At 36.5% G+C, this 23,806-nt stretch overlaps 1 protein-coding gene across 1 annotated transcript in view; it reads left to right on the plus strand.

Annotated features, from left to right (window-relative positions):
- Positions 1 to 6,128: 6,128 nt before the first annotated feature.
- The window catches only part of LOC103193927 (C-type lectin domain family 12 member A-like), a 50,421-nt gene continuing 32,743 nt past the window's right edge, over positions 6,129 to 23,806 (plus strand). Inside the window, exons 1-6 of the mRNA XM_007937229.2 lie at positions 6,129 to 6,219; positions 10,804 to 10,902; positions 11,182 to 11,349; positions 13,213 to 13,364; positions 18,643 to 18,749; positions 23,307 to 23,443. Of these exons, the coding sequence (XP_007935420.2) occupies positions 6,129 to 6,219; positions 10,804 to 10,902; positions 11,182 to 11,349; positions 13,213 to 13,364; positions 18,643 to 18,749; positions 23,307 to 23,443 (754 nt within the window). The remainder of the gene's footprint in view (positions 6,220 to 10,803; positions 10,903 to 11,181; positions 11,350 to 13,212; positions 13,365 to 18,642; positions 18,750 to 23,306; positions 23,444 to 23,806) is intronic.

Below are 23,806 nucleotides of genomic sequence, written 5' to 3' on the forward strand. Positions count from 1 at the left end.
TCACATGTAGTTATTGGGAAATATAAATGCTCCCTGCACAACTCCACCGGGAGAAGAAAACTGGAAGCTCTGCATATGGCCTCTCATGAATCATGAGCTATGAACATCTTCCCTTTGCTATTTTAAATCTGTATCCTATTGCTGAAATAAACCATAACCGGGAGTATATAAGTTTTTCTGAGTTCTGTGAGGCCTTGCATATTTTTTGACTAAAAATTAGTCAAGAACTTGACTTCCTGGCACCTCCAACTTGATATAGAACATCTATGAAAGACCTATGTTATGTGCCATCGAGTCAGCCCCGACTCACAGTGACCCCTCCTTGGATTTCCGAGGCAGAATCACTACCGAAGTAGATTGCCCAACCTTCCTTCTGAGGAGTGGCTGGTGGGTTTGAACCACCGGCCATCTGGTTAGCAGTCAAATGCCTTAGGCACTATGCTACCAGAGCTCCTATGAAAGATCTATAGTTAACAGTATATATTATTGTTCTACTTAGATGCCATCAAGTCGGTTCCTATTCATAAAGATCCAATGTACAACAGAATAAAGCACTGCCCAATCCTGCACCGTACACATGATGGCTGCTATACTTGAGAACATCATGGTACCCATATGTCCGTCCATCTCGTTGAGTGTCTTCCCCTTTTTTGCTGACCCTGTACTTTATACTAAGTATGATACCCAACTCTTGGAACTGGTTCCTTCTAATCGTGTGACAACAGACAAAACACAGTGTCTGGCAATTCTCACTTCCAAGGAGCATTCTGGTTGTACCTCTTCCAAGACAGATTTGCTCATTCTCTGGCAGTCCATGGTATTTTCAATATTCTTTGCTAATACTACAATTCAGTGTCAATTCTTCTTCAGTCTTCCTTATGCATTGTACAACTTTTATGTGCCTGTGCAGCTATTGAAAATACCATGGCTTGGTTCAGGTGCACCTTAGCCTTCAAAGTGATATTTTTTTGTTCTTTTATTCTTTACCAAGGTTTTTTGCAGAAGATTTGACCAGTGCAATAGCTCGTTTGTTTTCTTGGCTGCTGGTTCAGTAGATGTTGATTGTGGAACCAAGTAAAATGAAATTCTTTACAACTTCAACTTTTTCTCCATTTTTCAAGATTTTGCTTATTGATCCAGTTGTGAGCATTTGAGTGCCTTTTTTTTTAATGTTGAAGTATAAACCAGAGTGAAAACTATAATCTTTAATCTTTACCAGTAAGTACTTCAAGTCTTCTTCACTTTCAGTAAGCAAGATTGTATCATCTACATATCTCAGGTTGTTAATGAATCTTCCTTCAATCTTGATGTCATGTTCTTCTTCATATAGTCTGTCTTCTCAGATTATTTGCTCAGCATGCAGATTGAATAAGTATGGTGAAAGGATATGAACCTGATGTATGTCTTTTCTGATTTTAATCAATGTGGTGTACTTTTGTTCTATTCAAATGACTGCCTGTGTCAATCTATCTCATTGATAGTCTTCCCTTTCTTCACTGACTCTTTACCAAGCATGATATCCTTCTCCTGAGAATTGTCCCTTCTGACAACATGACCAAGGTAGATAGGATGAAGTCTGGCCATTCTCACTTCTAAGGAGCAGCTGTACGTGGTCCAGCTGTATTTTTTCCAGGATAGATATGTTCATTCTTCTGGCAGTCTGTAGTATTTTCAGTATCCTTTGACAACACCACCATTCAAAGGCATTAATTCTTCTGAGGTCTTCCTTCTTCATTGCTTAGCTTTCACATGCATATGAGGTGATTGAAAATACCATGGCTCCAGTTAGGAACAGCTTATTCATCAAAATGACATCTTTGCTCTTAAATACGTTCAAGAGTTCTTTTGCAGCAGTGCAATAAGACTTCTGATTTTTTGACTGCTCCTTCCGTGGGTGTTGATTGTGGATCCAAGTAAAATAAAATCTTTGACAACTTCAATTTTTTCTTTTTTGTCATGATATTGCTTATTGTTCCAGTTGTGAGGATTTTGACTGTACTAAAATGTATAGTGTTTGGTCTCCACCAGTATTTCAAGTCATCTTCACTTTCAGCTAGCAAGGTTGTGTCATCTGCATGTCTCAGATTGTTTATGAGTCTTCCTCCAGTCCTAATACCATGTTCTTCTTCATATAGTCAAGTTTCTCAGATTATTTGCTCAGCATAAAGATTGATAAGTATGGTGAAAGAATACAACCATGAGGCACATCTTCCCTAATTTTAAACCATGCAATATCCCTTGCTACATTTGAATGACCTCCTCTTGGTATATGTACAAGTTCCTCATGAGCACAATTAAGTATTCTGGAATTCGCTTTCCAATGTTATCCATAATTTATTATGATCCACACAGTAAAATGCCTTTGCATAGCCAATAAAACACAGGTAAACATCTTTCTGGTAGTCTTCTTTCAGCCAAGATCCATCTGACATTATCAATGATATCCCTCTTTCCATGTCCTCTTCTGAATCCAGCTTGAATTTATGGAAGTTCCTTATAACTATACTGCTGCAATCATTTCTTAATTATCTTCAGCAAAATTTTACTTGAATATGATGTTAACCATATTGCTTGATAGTTTCCACATTATGTTGGATCATCTTTCTTGGGGATGTGCACAAATACAGATTTCTTCCAGTCTATTGGCTAGGTACCTGTCTTCAAAATTGCTTGGCATAAACAAGTAAGTTCCTCCAGTGCTGCATCCGTTTGTTGAAATATCTCAATGGATATTATGTCAATTCCTGAAGCCTAGTTTCCCACCAATTCCTTTAGTGTAGGTTGGGTTCTTCCTTCAGTTCCATTGGTTCTCAATAATATTGTATCTCCTGAAGTGTCTGAATGTTTGTCTTTTGTTTTGGGTACTGTGTACTCCTTCCATCTTCTTTTGATGTGTCCTGCACTATTCAATATTTTGCTTATATAATCCTTTAATACTGCAATTTGAGGGTTGATTTTTTTTTTTCCTTCAGTTCTTTCAGCTTGAGAAGTGTAGAGCATGTTCTTTCATTTTGTTTTGTAATTCTTGGTCTTTGCATATTTCATTTTAATACTTTACTCTGTCTTCTCAAGCCACCCTTTGAAATCTTCTGTTCAGCTCATTTATTTCACCATTTCTTCCATTGACTTTGTTCAAGAGCAAGTTTCATAGTGTCTTCTGACATCCATGTTGGTTGTTTTTTTTTTTTCCATCCCTGTTTTTTAAATGAACGTTTGCTTTCTTCATGTATGATGTTCTTGATATCATCCCCAAACTCATCTGGTCTTAAGTTATAGGTGTTCAATGCATCAAATCTATTCTTCTGATGCATCTCTAACTTCAGGGAGGATGTAACTATGGTCTTATTTGGCTAAAGTGGACTTATTTTAATTTTCTTCAGCTTCAATTTGAACTTGCATATGCACAATTGATGGTCTGTTCACACTCAGCTTCTGGCCTTATATTGACGGAAGACAATTAAGCTTCTCCATCACCTCTTTCCACAGATATAGTCAATTTGATTCCTGTGTATTCCATCTCATGAGGTCTATGTGTATAGTTGCCGTTTATGTTGTTGAAAAAAGGTATTTGCAATGAATAAGTCATCAGACTTCCAAAATTCTATCATGTGATCTCCAGCCTCATTTCTAGCATGAAGGCCATATTTTTCAAATAACATTGATCCTTTTTTATTCCCAACTTATGCATTCCAATCAAAAGAATTATCAATGTATTCTGGTTACATGCTTGGTTAATTTCAGCCTGCAGAAGTTGATATAAAAATTTTCAGTTTCTTTATCTTTGTCTTTAGTGGTTAGTATGTAAATTTGAGTAATAATATTATTAACTGATCTTCCCCATAGGTGTATGGATATTACCCTACCACTGAGAGCATAGTACTTCCGGATAGATTTTGAAATATTTTTTTGATGATGAATGATATACCATTCCTCTTAAATATGTCATTCCTGGCATAGTATACTATACGAGTGTCTCAAAATGGCCAATAACCATCCATTTCAGCTCACTGATGCCTAGGATAATGATCTTTATGCTCTCCATTTAATTTTTGTCGACTTCCAATTTTCCTAGATTTATACTTTGTTCAATTCACATTCTGATTATTAATGAATAACAAGCAGCTGTGTTCTTCCAATTTTGAGTCATCCACCTTCAGCAAATGAAAATCCAGAAAGCTTTACTCCAACCACATCGTTAAATTCAACTCTTATTTGAGGAAGCGGCTCTTTCCCAGTTGTATTTTGAGTGCCTTCCAACCTGAGGGGCTCATCTTTCAGCACTATATCAGACAATTTTCACTGATGTCCATAAAGTTTTCCAGTCATATACTTACTGGAAAATTTTAATACAGATGGTGTTTCACTACTATTAATAAGGTTTTTGGTCGTCAATTTTTGCAGAAATGGATGGCCTCATCCTTTTTCCCTGTCTGTCTTAGTCTGGAAGCTTCTCTGAAATCTGTCCACTATGGGTGACCCTCCTGGTGTTTCAAAGACCCATGGCATAGCTTCTAGTCTCACAGCAATACTCAGATAACCACAGAACCACAAAATGACAGACAAATGCTAGAGATCTCAGAACCCTTTTGTTGGAAATAAATGCTTTTATGGGCGGTCACAATATACAATAAAGCAGTTATTTTTCATTGAGTTTTATTAAAATCTATACACATTCTCTTTGTGGAAAAAAAAAATTGTGCCTCTCTGTTTTAAATTACTTACATGAAGCAATACCAAGAATAATTTCAGATTAAAATCTCTGGTAGAGTAATGCCTAAGGCACTTGACTGCTAACCAGAAGACTGGCAGTTCGAACCCACAAGCCAATCCTCAGAAGGAAGGTTGGGCAATCTGCTCCCATAGTGATACCACCTCAGTAACCCAAGGAGGGGTCGCTATGATTCAGGTCCGACTCGATGGCACATAACAACAACAACAACAACAGTAACTTACCCTGTCCCTCCTTTGATTATTAAATCACTTTGACTGCTAACCAGAAGGCTGGTGGTTCAAACCCACCAGCCACTCCTTGGAAGGAAGGTTGGGTAATCTACTTCCATAGTGATACCACCTCGGAAACTGAAAGAAGGGTCACTATGAGTTGGATCTGACTTGACAGCAAAACACAACAACAACACAACAACCCTTAAGAATGCTGAGTCCAACTGATGAGGCAAAAATTGCACAATCTTGGTTGCTCATCCCCTTCCTTTTTTTGTAGCTTAGCTAAGAACTGGCTCCAGTCAATCCTCAGAGAGAAACCAAATCTAATTTCAGATTTCCTGGCATGCAAAATTGTTTCTAGGGTCTTGGATGAGCCTTTCAATCATTAGTATACATACTCCCTGATATGGTTTCTGAGCCCCAGCTCCCTTAATGCATGTATTGCTTAGAGAAACTAGACATTTCCTAGCTCCTACTAGACTAACCTCTGACTTTGTAATAGGGTGAGGGTGTGGAGCTTGCTCTCTTCTTTCTTGCAGTGCTTTCTGTACTTGTTCAGCTTCCAGGCTAAGGCAGCCCTTTTCAGCAGGAACTTTTGCAGGGTACATACAAAACATCTATGCCAGCCCACTGCTAAGTCATGAACAGCTTCTTCAAAGACTGCATCCTTTTTAACTTCTCTATTGTAGTTTTTCTCCCCAACTCCTGTGTTATAAATGTACCATGTGGTACCAATGATTTTTGTCCATGACCCCCTTGATAATATTACCCAAACACAATTTTGAAGAGTGCTTTCTGTGGTTGATGCAGTTGTTAGTTGCCAAAAAGTCAGTTCTGAAAACGGAAACAACAGGAGGAAGAAGGCTGTTCCCTGTAGCCACATTTTTAACAGTTCATCTGCTCTTGACTTAAATTTTTTAGTGCTCCAGTACTTGGCTTGAGGGTCTTTGTCTATTCTCTGCTTACACCTCTCTAAGCTGTAGGTTGGTTATAGTTCATTTGCGAATATGAGAGTGATTTACACAAGGGATCTACATGTAGAAATTTAAACATGTAGACATAAAAATAGAAGACCTTGCTAAACATTCTATTCCGTTTGGACACTCTCCTCTTTTACTTTTATTTATTTATTTATTCATTTATTTATTTTTCCAGTCTGTGGAGTTTACCTTGTCGATCCATCAATGTCTGAAGAAGTTACATATGCAGATCTAAACTTCCAGTACTCCAGTAAGACAAAGAATATTCAGGAGTCTGACAATTTGGAGAAAAAAGGTAAGATTTTGGGTTATGGATGTGGTATAAAATGGTAGAAGTCGTTACAGTCCAGCTTCTTAGGTATCAGTGAATTCATAATGATAATTGGTATTTTTTCAGCATGAATTGTTAAATAAGGCTCTCATTTTTACAGAAGTTGCCAAAAGGATTCATTAAGAAATAAATAAATAAAACAGAAGCTAAACATTTTTCCATTTTTAATTAGTAGAAACAGTGAAGGGAGGAGAAGGCAGTGTCAGAAGAATTCTCCTATTTTATTTAAGTTATATTTTTTACATGATATATTATATTACATCTTTGAAATTCTAACTTTACTATGAACAGAGATTTTATTTCATAAATAGTTAGAACTTAAATCCATTTAGCATCACCATTCTAAATTTGGAGGAAGAATAAGAGAAACTCTGTGAGATTTTCTTTTTATATACAAACAACACAAAAGGAGCTCTGATGGCATAGTGCCTAAGGCATTTGACTGCTAACCAGAAGGCTGGCGGTTCAAACTCACCAGCCACTCCTCGGAAGGAAGGTTGGGCAATCTGCTTCCGTAGTGACACCGCTGTGGTAACTCAAGGAAAGGTGACTATGAGTCAGATCCAACTCCATGGCAGTGAGTTTGTTTTTTTTGGGTTTTGTACTTTATCAAGCATGATATCCTTCTCCAAGGACTGGTCCTGTCTGACAACATGACAAAATTATGAGAGAGAAAGTTTGGCCATTCTTGCTTTAAAGAACCATTCAGCTGTACTTCCCCCAAGACAGATTTTTTTCCTTCTTCTAAGCAGTTCATGGTCAATCCAATATTCTTTGGGAACATCATAACTCAAATGCATCAATTCTTCTGTTGTCTTCCTTATTCATTGTTCAGCTTCCACATGCATATTAGTCTACTGGAAATATGATGGCTTGAGTCAGGCACACCTTAGTCTTCCAAGTTACATTTTTCCTCTTTAATACTTTAAAGAGGTTTTTTTTTTTTTTTTTTGCAGTAGATATTCCCAGTGCACTATTCTGTTTGATTTCTTGATTGCTGCTTCCATGGGAATTGATTGTGGATCCAAGTAAAATGAAATCTTTGAAAACACCAATTTTTCTCCATTTCACCATGTTGCTTAATGGTCTACTTCTGAGGATTTCTGTTTTCTTTATGTTGAGGCATCCCATTCTATCCATTTCTTCTCTTTTCCTACTGATCCACTTTACATTTTCAAATCAGAAATTCTTCAACACCCTGGATATCTTGAAAACAAATTTTTCTTTACTTTTTGAATTCTGTTGAATTTCCTCCTTCACCCAGCTTGGAGTCTATGTTATGTAGTGAAAAGTGTATATCACCTAATATCTACCCTTCCTTTCTTGCTAACCCCCTCAATGTACTTTGTTTTTCCTTGAAAAACTCTAATACTGGTTAATTTCAAATATCCTCCCAATCTACCCCACATTAGCAGCTAAATAGTGTTGAAAAATACGTTCTCTCAACCTCAGTATCCTCTCTCCTAATGGCCTTTCCTCTTACTTCACTCTATACCTTTTCCTTCTATTACTAAAATTTCCATTCTGTTATATCTGTACTCACACTCTCAGCCTTCCTTCTTCACATTTTTTACAAAATACTTGCTTGTTCTTATCAAAAGACACCCTGTTCCTTTTGCTCAGAATTCCAGTCCCTCTGTTTTTTACATTTACTACAAGACAGTTCTGTAATTTTCTTCTTACCCTTTTGCTTCATTAATCTTTTTTACTTTTATAGTTGAACATTCCTTCTTAGTGCGTTGAAATACTTTACCTTCATCTTAACAAAGCACAGTTCTTGACTGTCTACTTACACCTGTCCATCTATTATTGTTCCAATCAAACACATAGAAAACATTACCTGTAGTCACTGACTTCCAGTTCCTCACCTTTCATTTTCTTCTCATCTGACTGAATTATGCTTCTGCCTTCATTATTCTGTGAACCACTGCTCTTATCTAGAAAACAGGTGGCCTCTTTGAGTCATCCCAAGGGTCACATCTCTGTCCTTTTATTACTTGACTTCCCGGCAGCATTCAGCAAGTTAAACAGTCCTTCAAGCACTTTCTTTGCTTATTCTCACCGACACAAGCAATCTGGGTTTCTGCTGTCATGATGTCTGCCGCCTCTCAGCCTGCTATTTTGAGTCTTCTCCTTGAATTAAACTCTATATGTTAGAAGATTGCAGGGCTCTGTTCTGAGTTCCCTTTTCTTGTTTCTCTAAATATACTTTTAAAAGTTACCTTAGTCAGGCCTTTGTCTTCAAACACAATGTTCCCAAATCAGAAAATTTAAGTATCTGTTTGATATTTCCCTATGCAACTCTGTTGTTGTTGTTGTTGTTATGTGCCATGGAGTCAGACCAGACTCATAGCGACCCCTCTTTGGGTTTCCGAGGCAATATCACTACGGAATTAGATTGCCCCATCTTCCTTCTGAGGAGTGGCTAGTGGGTTTGAACCACCAGACTTCTGGTTAGCAGTCTAGATTCATTTAAAATTAAAAATGATAAAATAATTTCTCCCATACCTCCTCATTCTCCCCAATCATCTTCATCCCATTAAATACATAAATAAAAAATTTACCAATGATCAAGTGTTTACTATGTGCCAGAACTGTCCCCAGTGTATTGCATATATTAAACTATTTAGTTTCCAAAACTTTATGGTCTTTCTCTTTATTCTAATGTAGAAAATGAGGGATAAAGAGGTTAAATAATCTGTCAAAAGACTCACAAATCAAGACACAGACCAAGACTTCAAGCCCAAGTCTCTAGCTTTAGAGATTATGCTGTGCTTTTTTATCACATGCTATGCTGCCTACAAAGATTTATATCTTTGTTGTCCACAAACTTTTCCATATCAAAGTCTCCCATAAACAATTAATAAAATTGTGCCATAATTTGTAACTACAAAAGGTATCCTTAATCTACCCATGAGTTTTCAAATTCCTTAAGGTGAGTCAACCAGGACACTATGGTCTATCGCATGGTATATTGCAATAGTTTCTGTATACTTGCCTTGATTTGAATATTGGGGCCCTAAGCCCATTCTTCACATGCAGCCAGAGTGAACTTTCTTAACAAAAAAGAAAAGAAAAGAAAATCAGCTATTTTTTCTCTTTGATTTAACACTTCTGGTGATTAAAAAAAAAAATTAAACCTTATATCTCTGGCTAACAATGCCTTCCTCTGTCTGTTGCCTTTCTCTTTGCTTCCCATTTGTCATAAGCTGTCAACAAGCCACTTTCTATATTATCACTTGATTTCAAATCTCTGCATAGTACACTTCAACTGGAGATTTTCTCATTTATTTATTTACCTCTGATTTCATTAATTTTCTTTCTCAATTAAAATGTAACTTCCATGACAGCAGAAACTTCTGTGTTTTACTCACTCCTATATTGCTGGAATAACACTTAGAGTAGTGTCCCTGGTATAAGAATCCTACTAAATAACTTGAAGGATGCAATTTGTGAATAAATGAAAAAAAAACAATCATTCAAAATAAAGAGTGCTCTTGTAATCCTCATTCAAACTTTAGACTAGACCTCAAAAGTCATTCTTTCACTTCTGTTTTACAAATAAATGAAGAAATCTTCACACTTTATTTGAAATTCTCTCTGCATTTCATATTATTATTGTCCCACCAACTGATGAAAGGCATATAATAGAAGTATAATAAGATTACCATGTGATCATTGAATTGTATTTTCTTTAAATATTTAGTCTTCACATATCCACATAATGATTTATATGATACAGTGATTTCAATAATTTATTCATAACATAAAATCCATAATTCATGTTTTTAATTTAAAAAATTGGTTTGTGTTTCTTTGTTTATTAAATTTGTTGCTAAAAAGAAAGCAGGCAAGGAAGGTAATGTTATCGAATGAAGTGTGTCCCCAAAAAATATGTGTTGTTAATTTTAGGTTCTATAATAATCCCATTTGAGAATGAGTTGAATTTGCCATGTTAATGAGGTAGGAAGAGTATAGGTGTACTTTGAGTCAATTTCTTACAAGATATAAAGAGCAGATGAAGAAAAGCAAGAAAGCAGAGATGAGGGAAGAGAGATGACAAGCCACATGAAGACTGCCCATGAGTAAAAGCTAAATGAGACAAGGACCTTCCACTGCTAACGCTCACAATGTTCTGGAGAATCCATACACCCTCTGTTTGTTGTTCTATCAAAGAATACCCAGATTTATCTGTTAGCTGATAGTTATTCAGTTTTCCAAATTTGTACAAATAAGATACAATGTACCCAGATTGGTTGGCTTTCTCCCCTTGTTTTTTTAAACTCTGCTTTGCATTTTTGTTTTTTGTATCAGCCTACTGGTTTACTGCTTCTCCCATGAGAACTAGTTGGAGTGTAAACTGAATTACCAGAATATTTAACTCATTTTTTATTTATTCTTTGAAAATATTTCTTAATGCCCCTGGGTTTCTAACAAATCCCATCTTGTTAGAAAAAAAAAAAAAGTTAAGAAAAAAAGGAAAACCCAACCAATCACTCCCATTAAGATGTATCATTTCCAGACCTCTGCTAATTTTTCTTTCCACAGCACCCTCCACTCCATCCCAGTTATGGTGTCAAATGACCTTAGCCCTGACTCTTCTGTGTCTTCTACTACTGATTGGATTGGGAATCTTAGGAAGTATATGTAGGTATTATGCTTGCACCTAAAAATGCATGAATTTTACAAACAATATTTCTTTGTGATTTGAGACCTTGGAATTACTATATATGATATGCCCAAAATCTGTACATAAAATAGAGTGCTAAGAACATAGTATTTACTCTTTTTCCCCTATTCCTTTAGAGAATACTTCCCTACTTTAATCTTTTCAATATCATTTCTGCAAAAAGGAAAAAAAAAAAGTAGTCCTATAGAGGGATAAAATATTTGATTATCTTTTTATTTTTTTAATTTAATCTGGAGATTACAGAACCATGAAGATACAAATGGAAAAATTGAATAATCTGAAAAATATCAAATATGATCTTCAGACAAATATTTCTCTACAACAGACGAGCATCATGAATCTTTCCATCACACTGCAAAACATGGCCACTGAATTATGTCGTGAGATTTTAAAAAGCCAAAAAGGTAGTCTTATGTTCCTCTCTGAATTAATAGACAATGAAATAAACTTTAGAGACTCTTGAGAATCATTTTTTTTTCAGTCGATAGGGACCTCTCTCGAAAGATCTATTGTTTGAATAAGGAAATTAAATATGATCGACAGAGGACTCATTGATATTACTATGCAATTAGAAGAAAAACAGAAAAAGGAATAGTAACTTTAAGCTCCCAAATAATCAGGGATGACCATTACTCAATAAAACATTAGATTTTATGGGTGAGACTAATCCCATTGTTTTCATAAAATGCAATTTCTCCAATGGACATTTATTACTATTATTCTGGGGCACTGAAGTCAAGAGAGGAGCCCTGGGGAAACAGTGGTGAAATGATGGACAGCTAACAAAAAGTCTCCAGTTCAAACCCACCAGCTGTTCTGAGGGTGAAAGATGTGACAGTGTGCTTCTGTAAAGATTTATAGACTCGGAAATCCTATGAAGCAGTTATATCATGTCCTACAGTGTCACCGTGAACAGGAATCAACTCCAAGGTATACTATGGAAGTCAATAAGAGAAAAGACTGAAAAGATATCAACTTATAGGTGACCTAGTTCTTAAATTTAATTAATTAATTTTTATTGTGCTTTAGGTGCAAGTTTACAGAGCAGAGTTTGTTTTACGTTCAACATTTCATGTACATTTTGTTTCACTCCCCGATTACCATCCCCAGACCTAACCGACTCTCCTCCCCTCCCTGCCCAGTAACCACCACCACCACCACCACCCCCCGTGCCCCTCATAGTTACACACTCCTGTGTGTCCTACATTTTCTCCATGCAAATATTGTGCCTCTGGTGCCCCATGGTCAATTGCTCCAAGGGATACATCTCCATAGAGTTTGTGGGTGTGTCACCCTGGGTTGAGTGGTCTGCATTTATGTCTTGTTTACTGTTGGACTGAGAACCAGCCTCTGGGAGTGAGTTTTATTCCAGGCCCGAAGTGTATCCCAGGGCCATAGTATTGGGGATCCCACCAGACACCATCCGACCAGTAATTCTGGTCATTATTGTGTTTTGGGATTTTTGTTCTTTGTTTTTCCTCCCACTCTATTTAAAATCTGGTTCTTAGATTTTAGTCAGTGATTGATGAGAAAGATAATCATTGGGAACTAAATCAATAAATAAAACCAGAGATTATATTTTTAATTGGAGAAGTTGACTTTATGAGCTACTTGAGCTCCTGAGAAGCCTCTAAAATATCCAGCAAGTCAGAGAGCTAGAGCTGCTCTCATTGGTGAAGGCAAGGGTGATGCAGGTGTTTGGAATTGATTCTCCCCACAAGGAATGCTCCTTGTGATTATATTTTGTTGCCAGGGTGGGATACCAAAAATGAAAAAGGGAAACAGAAAAATCAATTTTTCATTACTCTGGCTTCCTAATGCAGGAGGGAAGAGAAAACAGATTGGAATCCATGTGTTTAATTTAAAATGTGTTTGTTATTCCATTTATATGTTGGACTCATTTTGATGATAGATAACCAGTTGCTGTCGAGTTGATTTCATTTATGGTAACCCAACGTGTGCCAGCGTAGAACTGTACTGATTTTAATGGCTCATTTTTCGGAAGTAGATTATCAGGCCTATTTTCCAGGTACTTCTGGGTAGACTTTAACCTCCACCCGTTCAGCCAAACACATTCACCATTTCCACCAACCAGGGATTCCTTGATAAAAGATAGGGATCCAAAGTATAGGATTCACTTTCTTCTCTTTTGATACACAAAGAAGAAATGCATGCAAATTGAAACAACTTAGCACAGAGATTAAAGGGATAATGAGAATGATGGAGAATAACAATACATATGAAATAAAATTATATTCTATTTCCAGAGCACAAATGTAAACCTTGTCCAGAGAACTGGAAGTGGCATGAAAACACCTGTTATGGCTTATCTGATGGTACTGAAACATGGCAAAACAGTGAAAGGATATGTTCTGCTCAGAATGCCAGCCTATTGAAGATTAAGTCCCAAAGTGTTTTGGTAAGACCCCATGGCTCTCTACCTTTAAGAGAGGAAATCTCTATTTCATCAAAGAATAGAATACAGTAGAACATTTGAGGGGAGAGATATTAGCCCAGATGTGATTCTGCCTTATTTTAGTTACTTATCTTTGGAAGTTATAACCCAGATAACTCATATAAATCTTCAGCTTGAGACCTTAGGATCAGTAGATTCTTAGAAGTCAATGGGTAGGGATAGATACAGGGCATCCAGAATGATCTGGTAAGAGGATTTTCAAAAAGGAATTCTAAGTGAAATCTCAGAACATTGCTTCTGAACTTTTATCAAAAAAGAGAGGATTTGGGTATTATTCCTGAGGGTTACTAACTCCATAAAATCTATATAAGAGGAGATTCTTTGTTTTCACTATTTCAGTTCTTTGTGTTGTTTTGTTTTTTTAAATTAATAGCTAAAGCTGAAGATATCAGGATGGTTTGGATAAAAGATGTATTGTTGTTATTTGTCATTGACTTGGCTCTGACTCATGCTGTTTTAACATGTAACAGAATAAAGCGATGAAATGGTGCCTGGTTCTGCACCACCTTCACGATCGTTGGTATGTTTGAGTCAATTCTCATGGTTGCTATCTCAATTCATCTCATTGAGTGTTTTCTTTATTTTCACTGACCCCTTATTTACTGAACACGATCAAACTTAGAACAAATACATGCACAATTCTCCTTACAAGTGAGGATGGAAAGGCTGCAGATCACTTATCTCATACACATCTTCAGAAAAGACCAATCACTTGAATTTTGTTCACATTGAAGTGTCACTGAGTAGGCTCTGACTAAGTGACCTTATATACAACAGAGTGAAACACTACCTGGTCCTGCACTGGCCTCACAATCCTTGCTATGCCTGAGCCCATCATTGCAGCCACTGTGTCAATCCATCTCATTGAGAGTCTTCCCTTTTTTGCTGTCCCTCCACTTTACCAAGCATGATATCCTTCTCCAGGAAACAGTCCCTTTGACAACATGAGCAAAGTAGGTGAGATGAAGTCTGGCCATTCTCACTTGCAAGGAGCATTCTGGCTGCACTTTTTCCAGGACAAATTTGTTAGTCCTGGTGTCCATGATAATTTCATTATTTTTCCCTAATACCACAACTTGAAAGCATCAACTACTCTTTGGTCTTCCTTATTCATTGTTCTGTTTTCACATATGCATATGAGGCAATTAAGAATACCATGGCTTGGGTTAGGCACACCTTAGTCTTCAAAGAGACATCTTTGCTCTTCAGCACTTGAAAGAGGTCTTTTGCAGCAGATTTGCCCAGTGCTATAAGTCATCTGATTTCTCGACTGCTGTTTCCATTGGTGTTGATTGTGGAAAAAATATGAAATCTTTGACAACTTCAATCTTTTTATCCATTTATTGTGATGCCACTTATTGGTCCAGTTGTGAGGATTTTCATTTTCTTTATACCATAAAGTATAGTGTAATCCATACTGCAGACTGTAGTCTTTAATCTTTATCAGTAAGTGCTTCAAGTCATGTTCACTTTCTGCAAAAAAAGGTTGTGCCCTCTGCATATTCCAGGTTGTTAATGAGTTTTCCTCCAATCCCGATGTTACATTCTTCTTCAATCTAGCTTCTTGGATTATTTGCTCAGCATACAGATTGAATAAGTATGGTAAAGGATACAACCCCGATACACCCCCTTCCTGATTTTAAGCCATGTAATATCCCTTTATTCTGTTTGAAAGACAGCCTCCTCTCCTATGTACAGGTTTCTCATGAGCACAATTAAGTGTTCTGGAATTTCCATTTGTGGTAGTTAAGCTTGTGTGTCAACTTGGCTGGACCTGGTTGAGTCGCTGGGCAGCTGGATGTAGTACTCCCCATGATAAACTGGCAATCCACTCTATGGTGGAATCTACTGTGAGGAGCTGAATAGCTGCCTTAGGAATGTGGTCTGCTTCCTGTATATAAGGAGAAGCATTGGGAACAGTCTCTAACCTTTTGACATGCTTGAACCCTGCATGTAGCTAAGTCATTGTTCAACAGTGCGCCATGCCTTGCTGATCTTGGGACTTCATCTGGACTTGAATTAGTGGCCTGCCATGTTTTTTGGTAACATTGGGACTGTGCCTTTTCACTTGTCAACCTTGGGCTTGTCAGCCTCTGTAGCCAGCAGCTGTCTGAGTAAAGAAATGTGTCCAGCTTCAGTGGGCCAAGAGTAGAAGGCAGAGCTGAAGTCCAAGGTTGAGGGGCTTTTACCCAGCATCTAGAGCCTGGCACTTTGAACTTGGACTTAAAGCCTCAAAACTGTAAGAAAATTAACTCCTGTTTGTTACAGCCATCCCATTGGTGGTATATTTCTGTTAGAGTGGCACAGAGGTAACCAAAATAGCATTCTTCTCAATGTTATCCATAATTTGTTATGATCCACACAGTCAGATGCTTTTGCATAGTCAATAAAACACAAGGAAACATCTTTCTGGTATTCTTTGCTTTCAGCCACGATCCATCTGACATCAGCAATGATATCCCTCATTCCACCTCCTCTTCTGAATCCAGCTTGCATTTCTGGAAGTTTTCTGTCAATATATTGCAACTGTTTTTGAATGATCTACAGCAATATTTTACTTGTGTGTGATATCAATAATATTCTTCAGTAATTTCCACAATCTGTTAGATCACCTTTGTTTGGAATGGGTACAAATCTGGATATCTTCCAGTCAGTTGGCCAGGTAGCTGTCTTCCGAATTTCTTGGCATAGACAAGTAAGTGCCTCCAGCACAGGCCCCATTTGTTGAAACATCTCAATGGGTATTCCATCAGATCTTGGAACCTTGTTTTTCACCAATTCCTTCAGTGCAGCTTCAACTTCTTTCTTCAATATTATTGGTTCTTGATCATATGCTACCTCTTGAAATAGCTGAACATCAATCAAATGTTTTTGATACAGTGATTCTCTGTATTCCTTCCATCTTCTTTTGATGTTTCCTACATCATTCAATACTTTGTCCCTAAAATCTTTCAATATTGCAACCTGAGGCTTGAATGTTTTCTTCAGTTCTTTCAGCTTCAGAAATGCTGAGTGTGCTCTTCCATTTTTGTTTTTCTAACTCCAGGTCATTTCACATGTCATTATAATAATCAATTGTCTTCTCAAAGTGCTTTTTGAAATCTTCCATTCAGCCATTTTATTTTGTCATTTCTTCCATTTTCTTTAGCTAGTCTCCACTCAAAAGCAAGTTTCAAGGTTTATTCTGATATTCATTTAGGTCCTTTATTATTTTCCTGTCTCTTTAATGAACTTTTGCTTTCTTATGTCTGATGTTCTTGATGTCATTACCACATTTCATCTGGTTTTTGATCATTGGTGTTCAATTTATCAAACTTATTATTAAAATCACTTGAATACATCATCAAAATATTCACAAATAACTAGAATTAAGATAGCATGACAGAAGCAAATGCCAAGCATATGTATTGCACTGTATCCTTGGGTCCCAGGAAAAGTGAGTTCTCTGGTTGTTGTTATGTGCCATCGAGTCAGATCGGACTCATAGCGACCCCTCCTTGGGTTTCCGAGACAGTATCACTACAGAAGTAGATTGCCCAACCTTCCTTCCGAGGAGTGGCTGGTGGATTTGAACCTCCAGCTTTCTGGTTAGCAGTCAAGTGCCTTAGGCACTTTATTAATTTTTTATTTCATATTTCTCTTATAACTAGATAATCCCTCCAAATTTTACTTCTCACTCTGTTTATAGTCTCTCAGAAAACAATCATATATGTATATTTTAAGTAAATGCACATTTTCCTAAGAGTCTCTGCTTCTATAGTATGAGAATTTCTGCCTAACTTTTTACAAGCACAAGAAATTAATCTACCTTCTCTTCCTCTCCAGATCATTCTCAAAAGACACATTCATAGTGGTTTATGTATTTTTAAAAAGAAAGCATGGAATTAACAACAACAACAAAATGTTATTCAATTCTAACATTCTTGACTCATTCTGAATTTTATTACTATATCCATTCTCATCTGACTCTCCTACATTTTTCTCTTATTCTTTTTATATTTCTATTATGTTTACCATCATGAACTAACTCCTTTGCTCTGGACCAAATATTTAGTACTCAAGCATGTGAATCTTATAGTTTGTGAACTTTCATTGACCCTAACTTAAAGCTAAGGAGCCCTGGTGGAGTAATGGTTAAATGCTTGGCTGCTAAGTAAAAGGTCAACAGTTCAAACTCCACATGAGAAAAGACCAGACAATCTTCTTTAGAAAAGACTATAGTTTATGGAGGGAGCTCTGGTAGTGTAGAGCCTAAGCACTTGACTGCTAACCAGAAGGCTGGTGGATCAAACCCACCAGCCACTACTACTACTAGGAAGGAAGGTTGGGAAATTTACTTCCATAGTGATACTGCCTTGGAATCCCATGGAGGGGTTGCTATGAGTCAGGTCCTACTCGGTGGCACCAAACAACAACATAGTCTATGAAACAGTATGAGAGAGGTCTAGTCTGACCTACAAGGTCACAACAACAGTAACTTTAAATTATATTTGCAATGGTAAATCCATTTTTTCAATTGAGACAGTGCTTAACATTCTACAAATTATATTCTAAAAAAGAAAATGTTAAGTGATGAGCACTGAGGAGTAAGCCTAAAATTCATATTAAATATTGTTTGCTGCCTTGACATCTCATGGGACTAGAGTGAAGGAAGGACTCAAATTGCCTTAGTACAAGGTACTCTTCTACCCCCACAGATAACCACTAGTCAAACAATCCTCTTATTAAACACACAAAAGGCAGTTTTTGAGTATACCTGAATAGTAGGCTTCAGTTCCCTGAAGCCTGTGGAATCATTCAAGCAAGCCAACCAGATCCTCCCACTGGATCCATGTGGAACCCCAAACTGTAAAGGCTGATTCCCATGGCCTCTGCTTGTTCACTGTCTTCCCAAGTGCAAGTCCTGTGTGTCTGTGCATGGCGGATGGTGTCATTCTCTCCTGGGCTGTCAGTACATGTGATTAACAACCTGCTGCCACATCAAGTGTCAGTGCCAGTTGTCCTGTGTTTCTCCTTCCCAATACCCCTAGGATAGGAATCCTCCCTCACTCATGAGTGAGTACAGAGGATCAAAACAAGCACTTTCTTTCATTGGCATTGAAAAGTAGTAAAGAAAGTAAAAATTGTGACCTTGAAATAGCAATGTGTAAGATATTGTGTCATGAAATAGTGTACAGAGGTAGAACTCAAAAAATTAAAAAATCATCTCTATTTCTTATAGAACTTTATAAAACTCCAAATACAGTCAACATATTGGGTGGGACTATCTCCCCAGAAGGATAACAAAGAATGGAGCGAGTTAGATGACAGAATTTTGTCCTCTGATTGGTAAGTCTTATACTCTTGTAGAATTTTTATAGTTGGGTTGAGTAGAGGTGCTTTCCTCTGGAGCATTGTAGATTCTGACCAGCTTCAACTGAACTTACTTGATTAAAGAGAGCTTTTCTTTCAGATATCTGTGATGTATTTAAAATTCAGTAAATTGTAATGAATGTTTCATCATTATTTTGACAAGAGCTAACTATAATAAGCACAAGAAGGACAATTTTGGTGAATGATACTTTTGTCATACAAAATTATAGAGGTAAACAAAATTCACTGGACTCTAATACACACCCAATACTGTACTAAGTGCTATAGATGCAAACATAAGTGAGAGCCTGATCCTTCTCTTAAGTTATTTAGTCAACATTAGTAACAGTATGTGCAGTGTGTGCAGACTGATCATGTAATTCTAGACATAAGCAGAAGGTAATGTTATAAATACTTCAGTAAGATATATAGAATATCAGAAATATGTTTTATCTTGATATTTGTATTTTAACTAATATTTGAAATTGTCATTTTTAAACGCAAAATGTAGAGACAAAATAGAACATTTCAAGTCAAGAGAATAAAGGGCCTTTAGTATGGTATTTTTCATGCAAGGAATATATAATATATTTTGTGTAATATATTGAGGAATGTGATTATGAATGTGCTGTTATTAGTAGACTTTTATATTGTATTTGTCAAGCTTGTAATGGAACAAAAAGAAACACTTCAAGACTTCACATAAAAATGTCAGTAAAATTCAGTTTTATAAAACTCTAATGTTTGGGAAGTAATTTGTAGTAGAATGGGGAACACAATAGACAATTCAAGTTATAAGGCAGTAATGATGAAATTTAAAAAACAAAGAAGTTGCCATCAAATTGATTCCAAGTCATGAACACCTTTGTGTTACAAACATTTATGAGCTTGACTACTAAGAGTAACCTTGGGGGTTTGAGTCCACGCAAAGGTTTCTCAGAAGAAAGTCCTGATGAACTACTTCCAACAATTTAATCATGAAACACAACTCTATTCTGACATAGGTCAATATGAGTCAGAACTGACTTGAGGGCATTGTTATGTTTTAAATAATGAGTTAGGAAGATAGATAAAACACCCACAAAAAAAAAAAATAGAAAAAAGAAATATGAAGGAAGCGAAATATATGGTAAACATGGAGTACAATGAAAGAATGTGTAAAGAGGAGTTCCAGTAAGATGGCAGAATAGGCAGACAAACTACACAGACCCTCTTCAACAAAGAAAAGGGGAACAGATACAGAAGATAATCCTGGAGCCCTGAGCTTTGAAAGGAAGGATGGACAAGTGGATTAAACTCCAACTACTAGAAGAACTTGTATGAAAACAACAAAAAAGGAGACATATGGAGCTACAGTCTGTCAGCAATCCTGTTGGCATGGGCAGCTTGGATATTTCCAAGTGGTATTAAGACTTAAGAATTAAACTAAAGATGAGTCCTGCTCACCAGACCTGCATAGAGGACTGCACTGGTGGCTGGACAGTAAAAGTGGAAGCAGTGAAGAGAGAGATGGGCTGAGCTGTGGATTTTGGGCTGTCTGGAGGGTACAGCCATTTTGAATGTTTATAAGCAGTTTGACCATTTAGGATATTTAATGCTACAGTGTTCTCCCAGATTCCAGGGACTTAAGAATGGGCTCTATTTGCCGGGAACCACGAGGACATTCAGGACACCAATGCCTGGAAAGGTATGATATTTCCCTTGTTACTCTTATACCCCACACCCTCTTGGTGAATGGAGGTGCAACTATCCCTCACTCCCACCCACCTTCTGGGCTGGCAGGAATTTCATCCCAATCTGTGTGCTCAGATGGAGCCTGGGTGCCTTGCTCCACCCTAGACAGATTTTTTTTTTCCTTTTTTTTAAGGTTGCTTGTTTTTGTCTGTTTTTAAATTATTATTATTATTATTATTTTTATCATTATTATTATTATTTATTCTTCCCATCCCAGGTTCTAGTTTTCAGCTTTTTCTCTCTTCCCTGTTCCTGGATCCCATTTTTTAACTTCTCATGGTTAACCCCATTCCTTGTTTTTCTTTTTGCATTTGTCCCATTTTTTTCTTCATTATTCTCCTACTCTACCTTTTTTCTCTTGCAATATCTCTTCCCAGATATTGTGGGTTTTTATTTTTTTTCTTTCTTTTTTTGATGATTGCTCCTGGGTGTTTATGCGGTATGTTTTTTGTACATTTGCTTTTACTTTTTTGATGTTTTTTCAATTGTTGTTTTTGTCTAACTGAATGGAAGACAGCAACAGTGCCCATACAATGCAACTACACATTCACCTCCTGCAGCTTCACTTACTTAGTGAGAGACCATTTCCTTCTTTACCAAGTGGCCAATGATAAATGACTACAAAGAAGAACCTGACTCACCCTTAGCTGCTCTTCACAAACAGTTCACAGAGATCTAAATACAATAATGCCATAATGTATCAGAGACAAAAGACAATCACAGTCCACACAAAGAAGCAAGATAAAGTGGTAGAAACAAGAGAGCAGGATACAGACCCAGAACACATCCCTGAGGAAGAAACAGCAGTGGAACTCCCTGATAAGGAGTTCAGAAGAATTATATTTCAGTATCTTCAAAGGATTGAGAGACAGATCAAGGAAAACACTGGCAAAAACCTAGAAGAATTTTGGAAGAAAATACAAAAACAAAATGACAAAATAAATGAAAAATTAAAAATGATACAAAATCTACAAATAGAAATCCAGAAGATTAATACTACATTTTCAGAAATAGATAACACATTGAAAGGACAAAGGAGTAGAATTGATACAATGGAAGACAGAATTAATGAGATTGAAGACAAATACCTGAATACTTCCTTGGAAAGTATCAATCAGAAAAAAAGATCAAAACAAAAGGAATAAAGCCTAAGGTTCATGTGGGATGCCATCAAAAGGAATAACTTACATGTCATTGGAATTCCAGAACAGGAAGAGGAAAAGAAAACCACTGAGAAAATTGTCCAAGATTTGTTGGATGCGAACTTTGATATGAAGAAAGATGAGAATATAACCATTCAGGAAGTCCAGGAAAACCCAACCAGGACACACCCCAAAGGAAAATCACCAAGATATATCATCATCAAACTCATCAAAACCAAAGGCATAGAAAGAATCCGGAAATCCAAATTCCCATGCATGGGAAAAACAAAATGTTACCTACAAAGGACAACCAATACCAATAAACTCTGATTTCTCAGCAGAAACCATGCAAGGAAGAAGGTAATGGAATGGTATATATAAAACCCTGAAAGAGAAAACTTTCCAACCAAGAATTATATACATGTCAAAATTGTCCTTAAATATGATGATGAAATTAAGAGATTTCCAGATAAGCAGAAATTAAGGGGTATTTGTTAAAACCAGACCAACCTTGCAAAAGATACTAAAGGGAGTCCTTTGAATAGAGAACCAATAGTAGCAAAGAACAACTGACCATTAATACACAAGATGACATAACCCAGAAACCACAACTATGGACATATTTAAAGTAAAATAAGTTTTACAGGATTGTAAACAGGGAACCAGAGACATCAATTGGTAAATGAGGACAACTACAAACCAAAAAGAGGGAAAATACTGTGTAGTTACAGAACTTCTAAATGGTGAGGAAGTCAAGAGTGTTGCAAGATAGAATGGACTGTTCTAAACTCAGGGAGAAAATTATAAATCACAGGGTAACCTCAAAGAAAAATGACAAAGCTTCACACCACAATGACTAAGCTACTTAGTCATCACTTGTCTGTGCAGACTGATTCTACAACTCTAGAGATAAACAGAATATAATGTGATAAATGCTTCAGGAAGAATAAATAGAATATCCAGAAAAATTTTATCTTTTATATTTGTGTGATAACCGATGTTTGAAATAGGCATTACATTTCTCCAAAAGATAACATTTTTTAATTTACAAGTTTGTCATTAATGCACAGTTCATGGTCACTATTGGCTATTACCAATAACCAGGGCCTGTCAAATTGATCACAACTCATGGAAATCCTTTGTGTACAGAGTATAAATGTGCTCCATAGGGTTTTCTATGGCTCATTTTCTGGCAGTAGATCACCAGACCCTTCTATGAACCTCTGTGTGGGTTTGAACTGCCTACTTTGCAGACCATTTAAAAGTTTTCAGGTGTATTTGAACTTCAGAGTAAAATCTCTGAGCATGCCTAGAAGGAAACATCACTTGAGAATCTTATGCAATAGATATGATTTAGATTTAATTCTAAATCATATTAGATTATGTGGTGAGTGAGCTAATCCTGGAAATAAGGGACAGGAAATAATACAGATATGAGATAGTGGAAAAAACAAAAGAAAGAAGGCAGTGTGTGACATGATATATTTGTTGATTGAAACAAGTAACTTGAACATCCTTGATATTCTGTACATTCATTCAAATTCACTGTAGACAATTCAGATATTAGGAGCAATAATGTCATGTAGGAAAAGTAAGTTTTCGTGATGTGTTTCAAATCTTTAACTTGCCAAGTGCAATTCTTTATTGTCTTTTTCAGGTTTACAGGAAATGTGAAACACTTAAATTATGGAATGTATTGTGGATGTATAGACAAAGCATATGTTCATTATAAATACTGTACTTCAGCAAAAAAATTTATATGTGAGAAATTGGCCAATACAGTGAAGATTGAAAGTACAATAATGATTAAATTTCCACAGGGAAGAGGATAATTAATGCAATTATTGTGTCTCAGCCTGCAATTGAAGGCAATTTTATACAGTATGTATCTCTTGGGCTATAGAGGTGGAATAAAGATGTTGTAAGACTAAATTTCTGCCTTTTTCTTAACATTTACATCTTCAAACATTCTTTTTTTCCTTTCATTTGCTGAGTGAAAAGAACCTAAATTTGTACCTTACACTTTAGGTACTGATCAGCATAAATGCAGTGCTTTCTACTGAGAAGATGGGAACACAAGGTTGATTTTTCCCTTGCTTTTCCTAAAAGAAACAAGATACATATCAACTTTATAGAAAATCAGAGAAAATTAAATTT

Source organism: Orycteropus afer, unplaced genomic scaffold (genome assembly GCF_000298275.1).
Source record: "Orycteropus afer afer isolate SDZICR_OR568_19922 unplaced genomic scaffold, OryAfe1.0 scaffold00040, whole genome shotgun sequence".
Lineage (NCBI taxonomy): Eukaryota > Metazoa > Chordata > Mammalia > Tubulidentata > Orycteropodidae > Orycteropus > Orycteropus afer.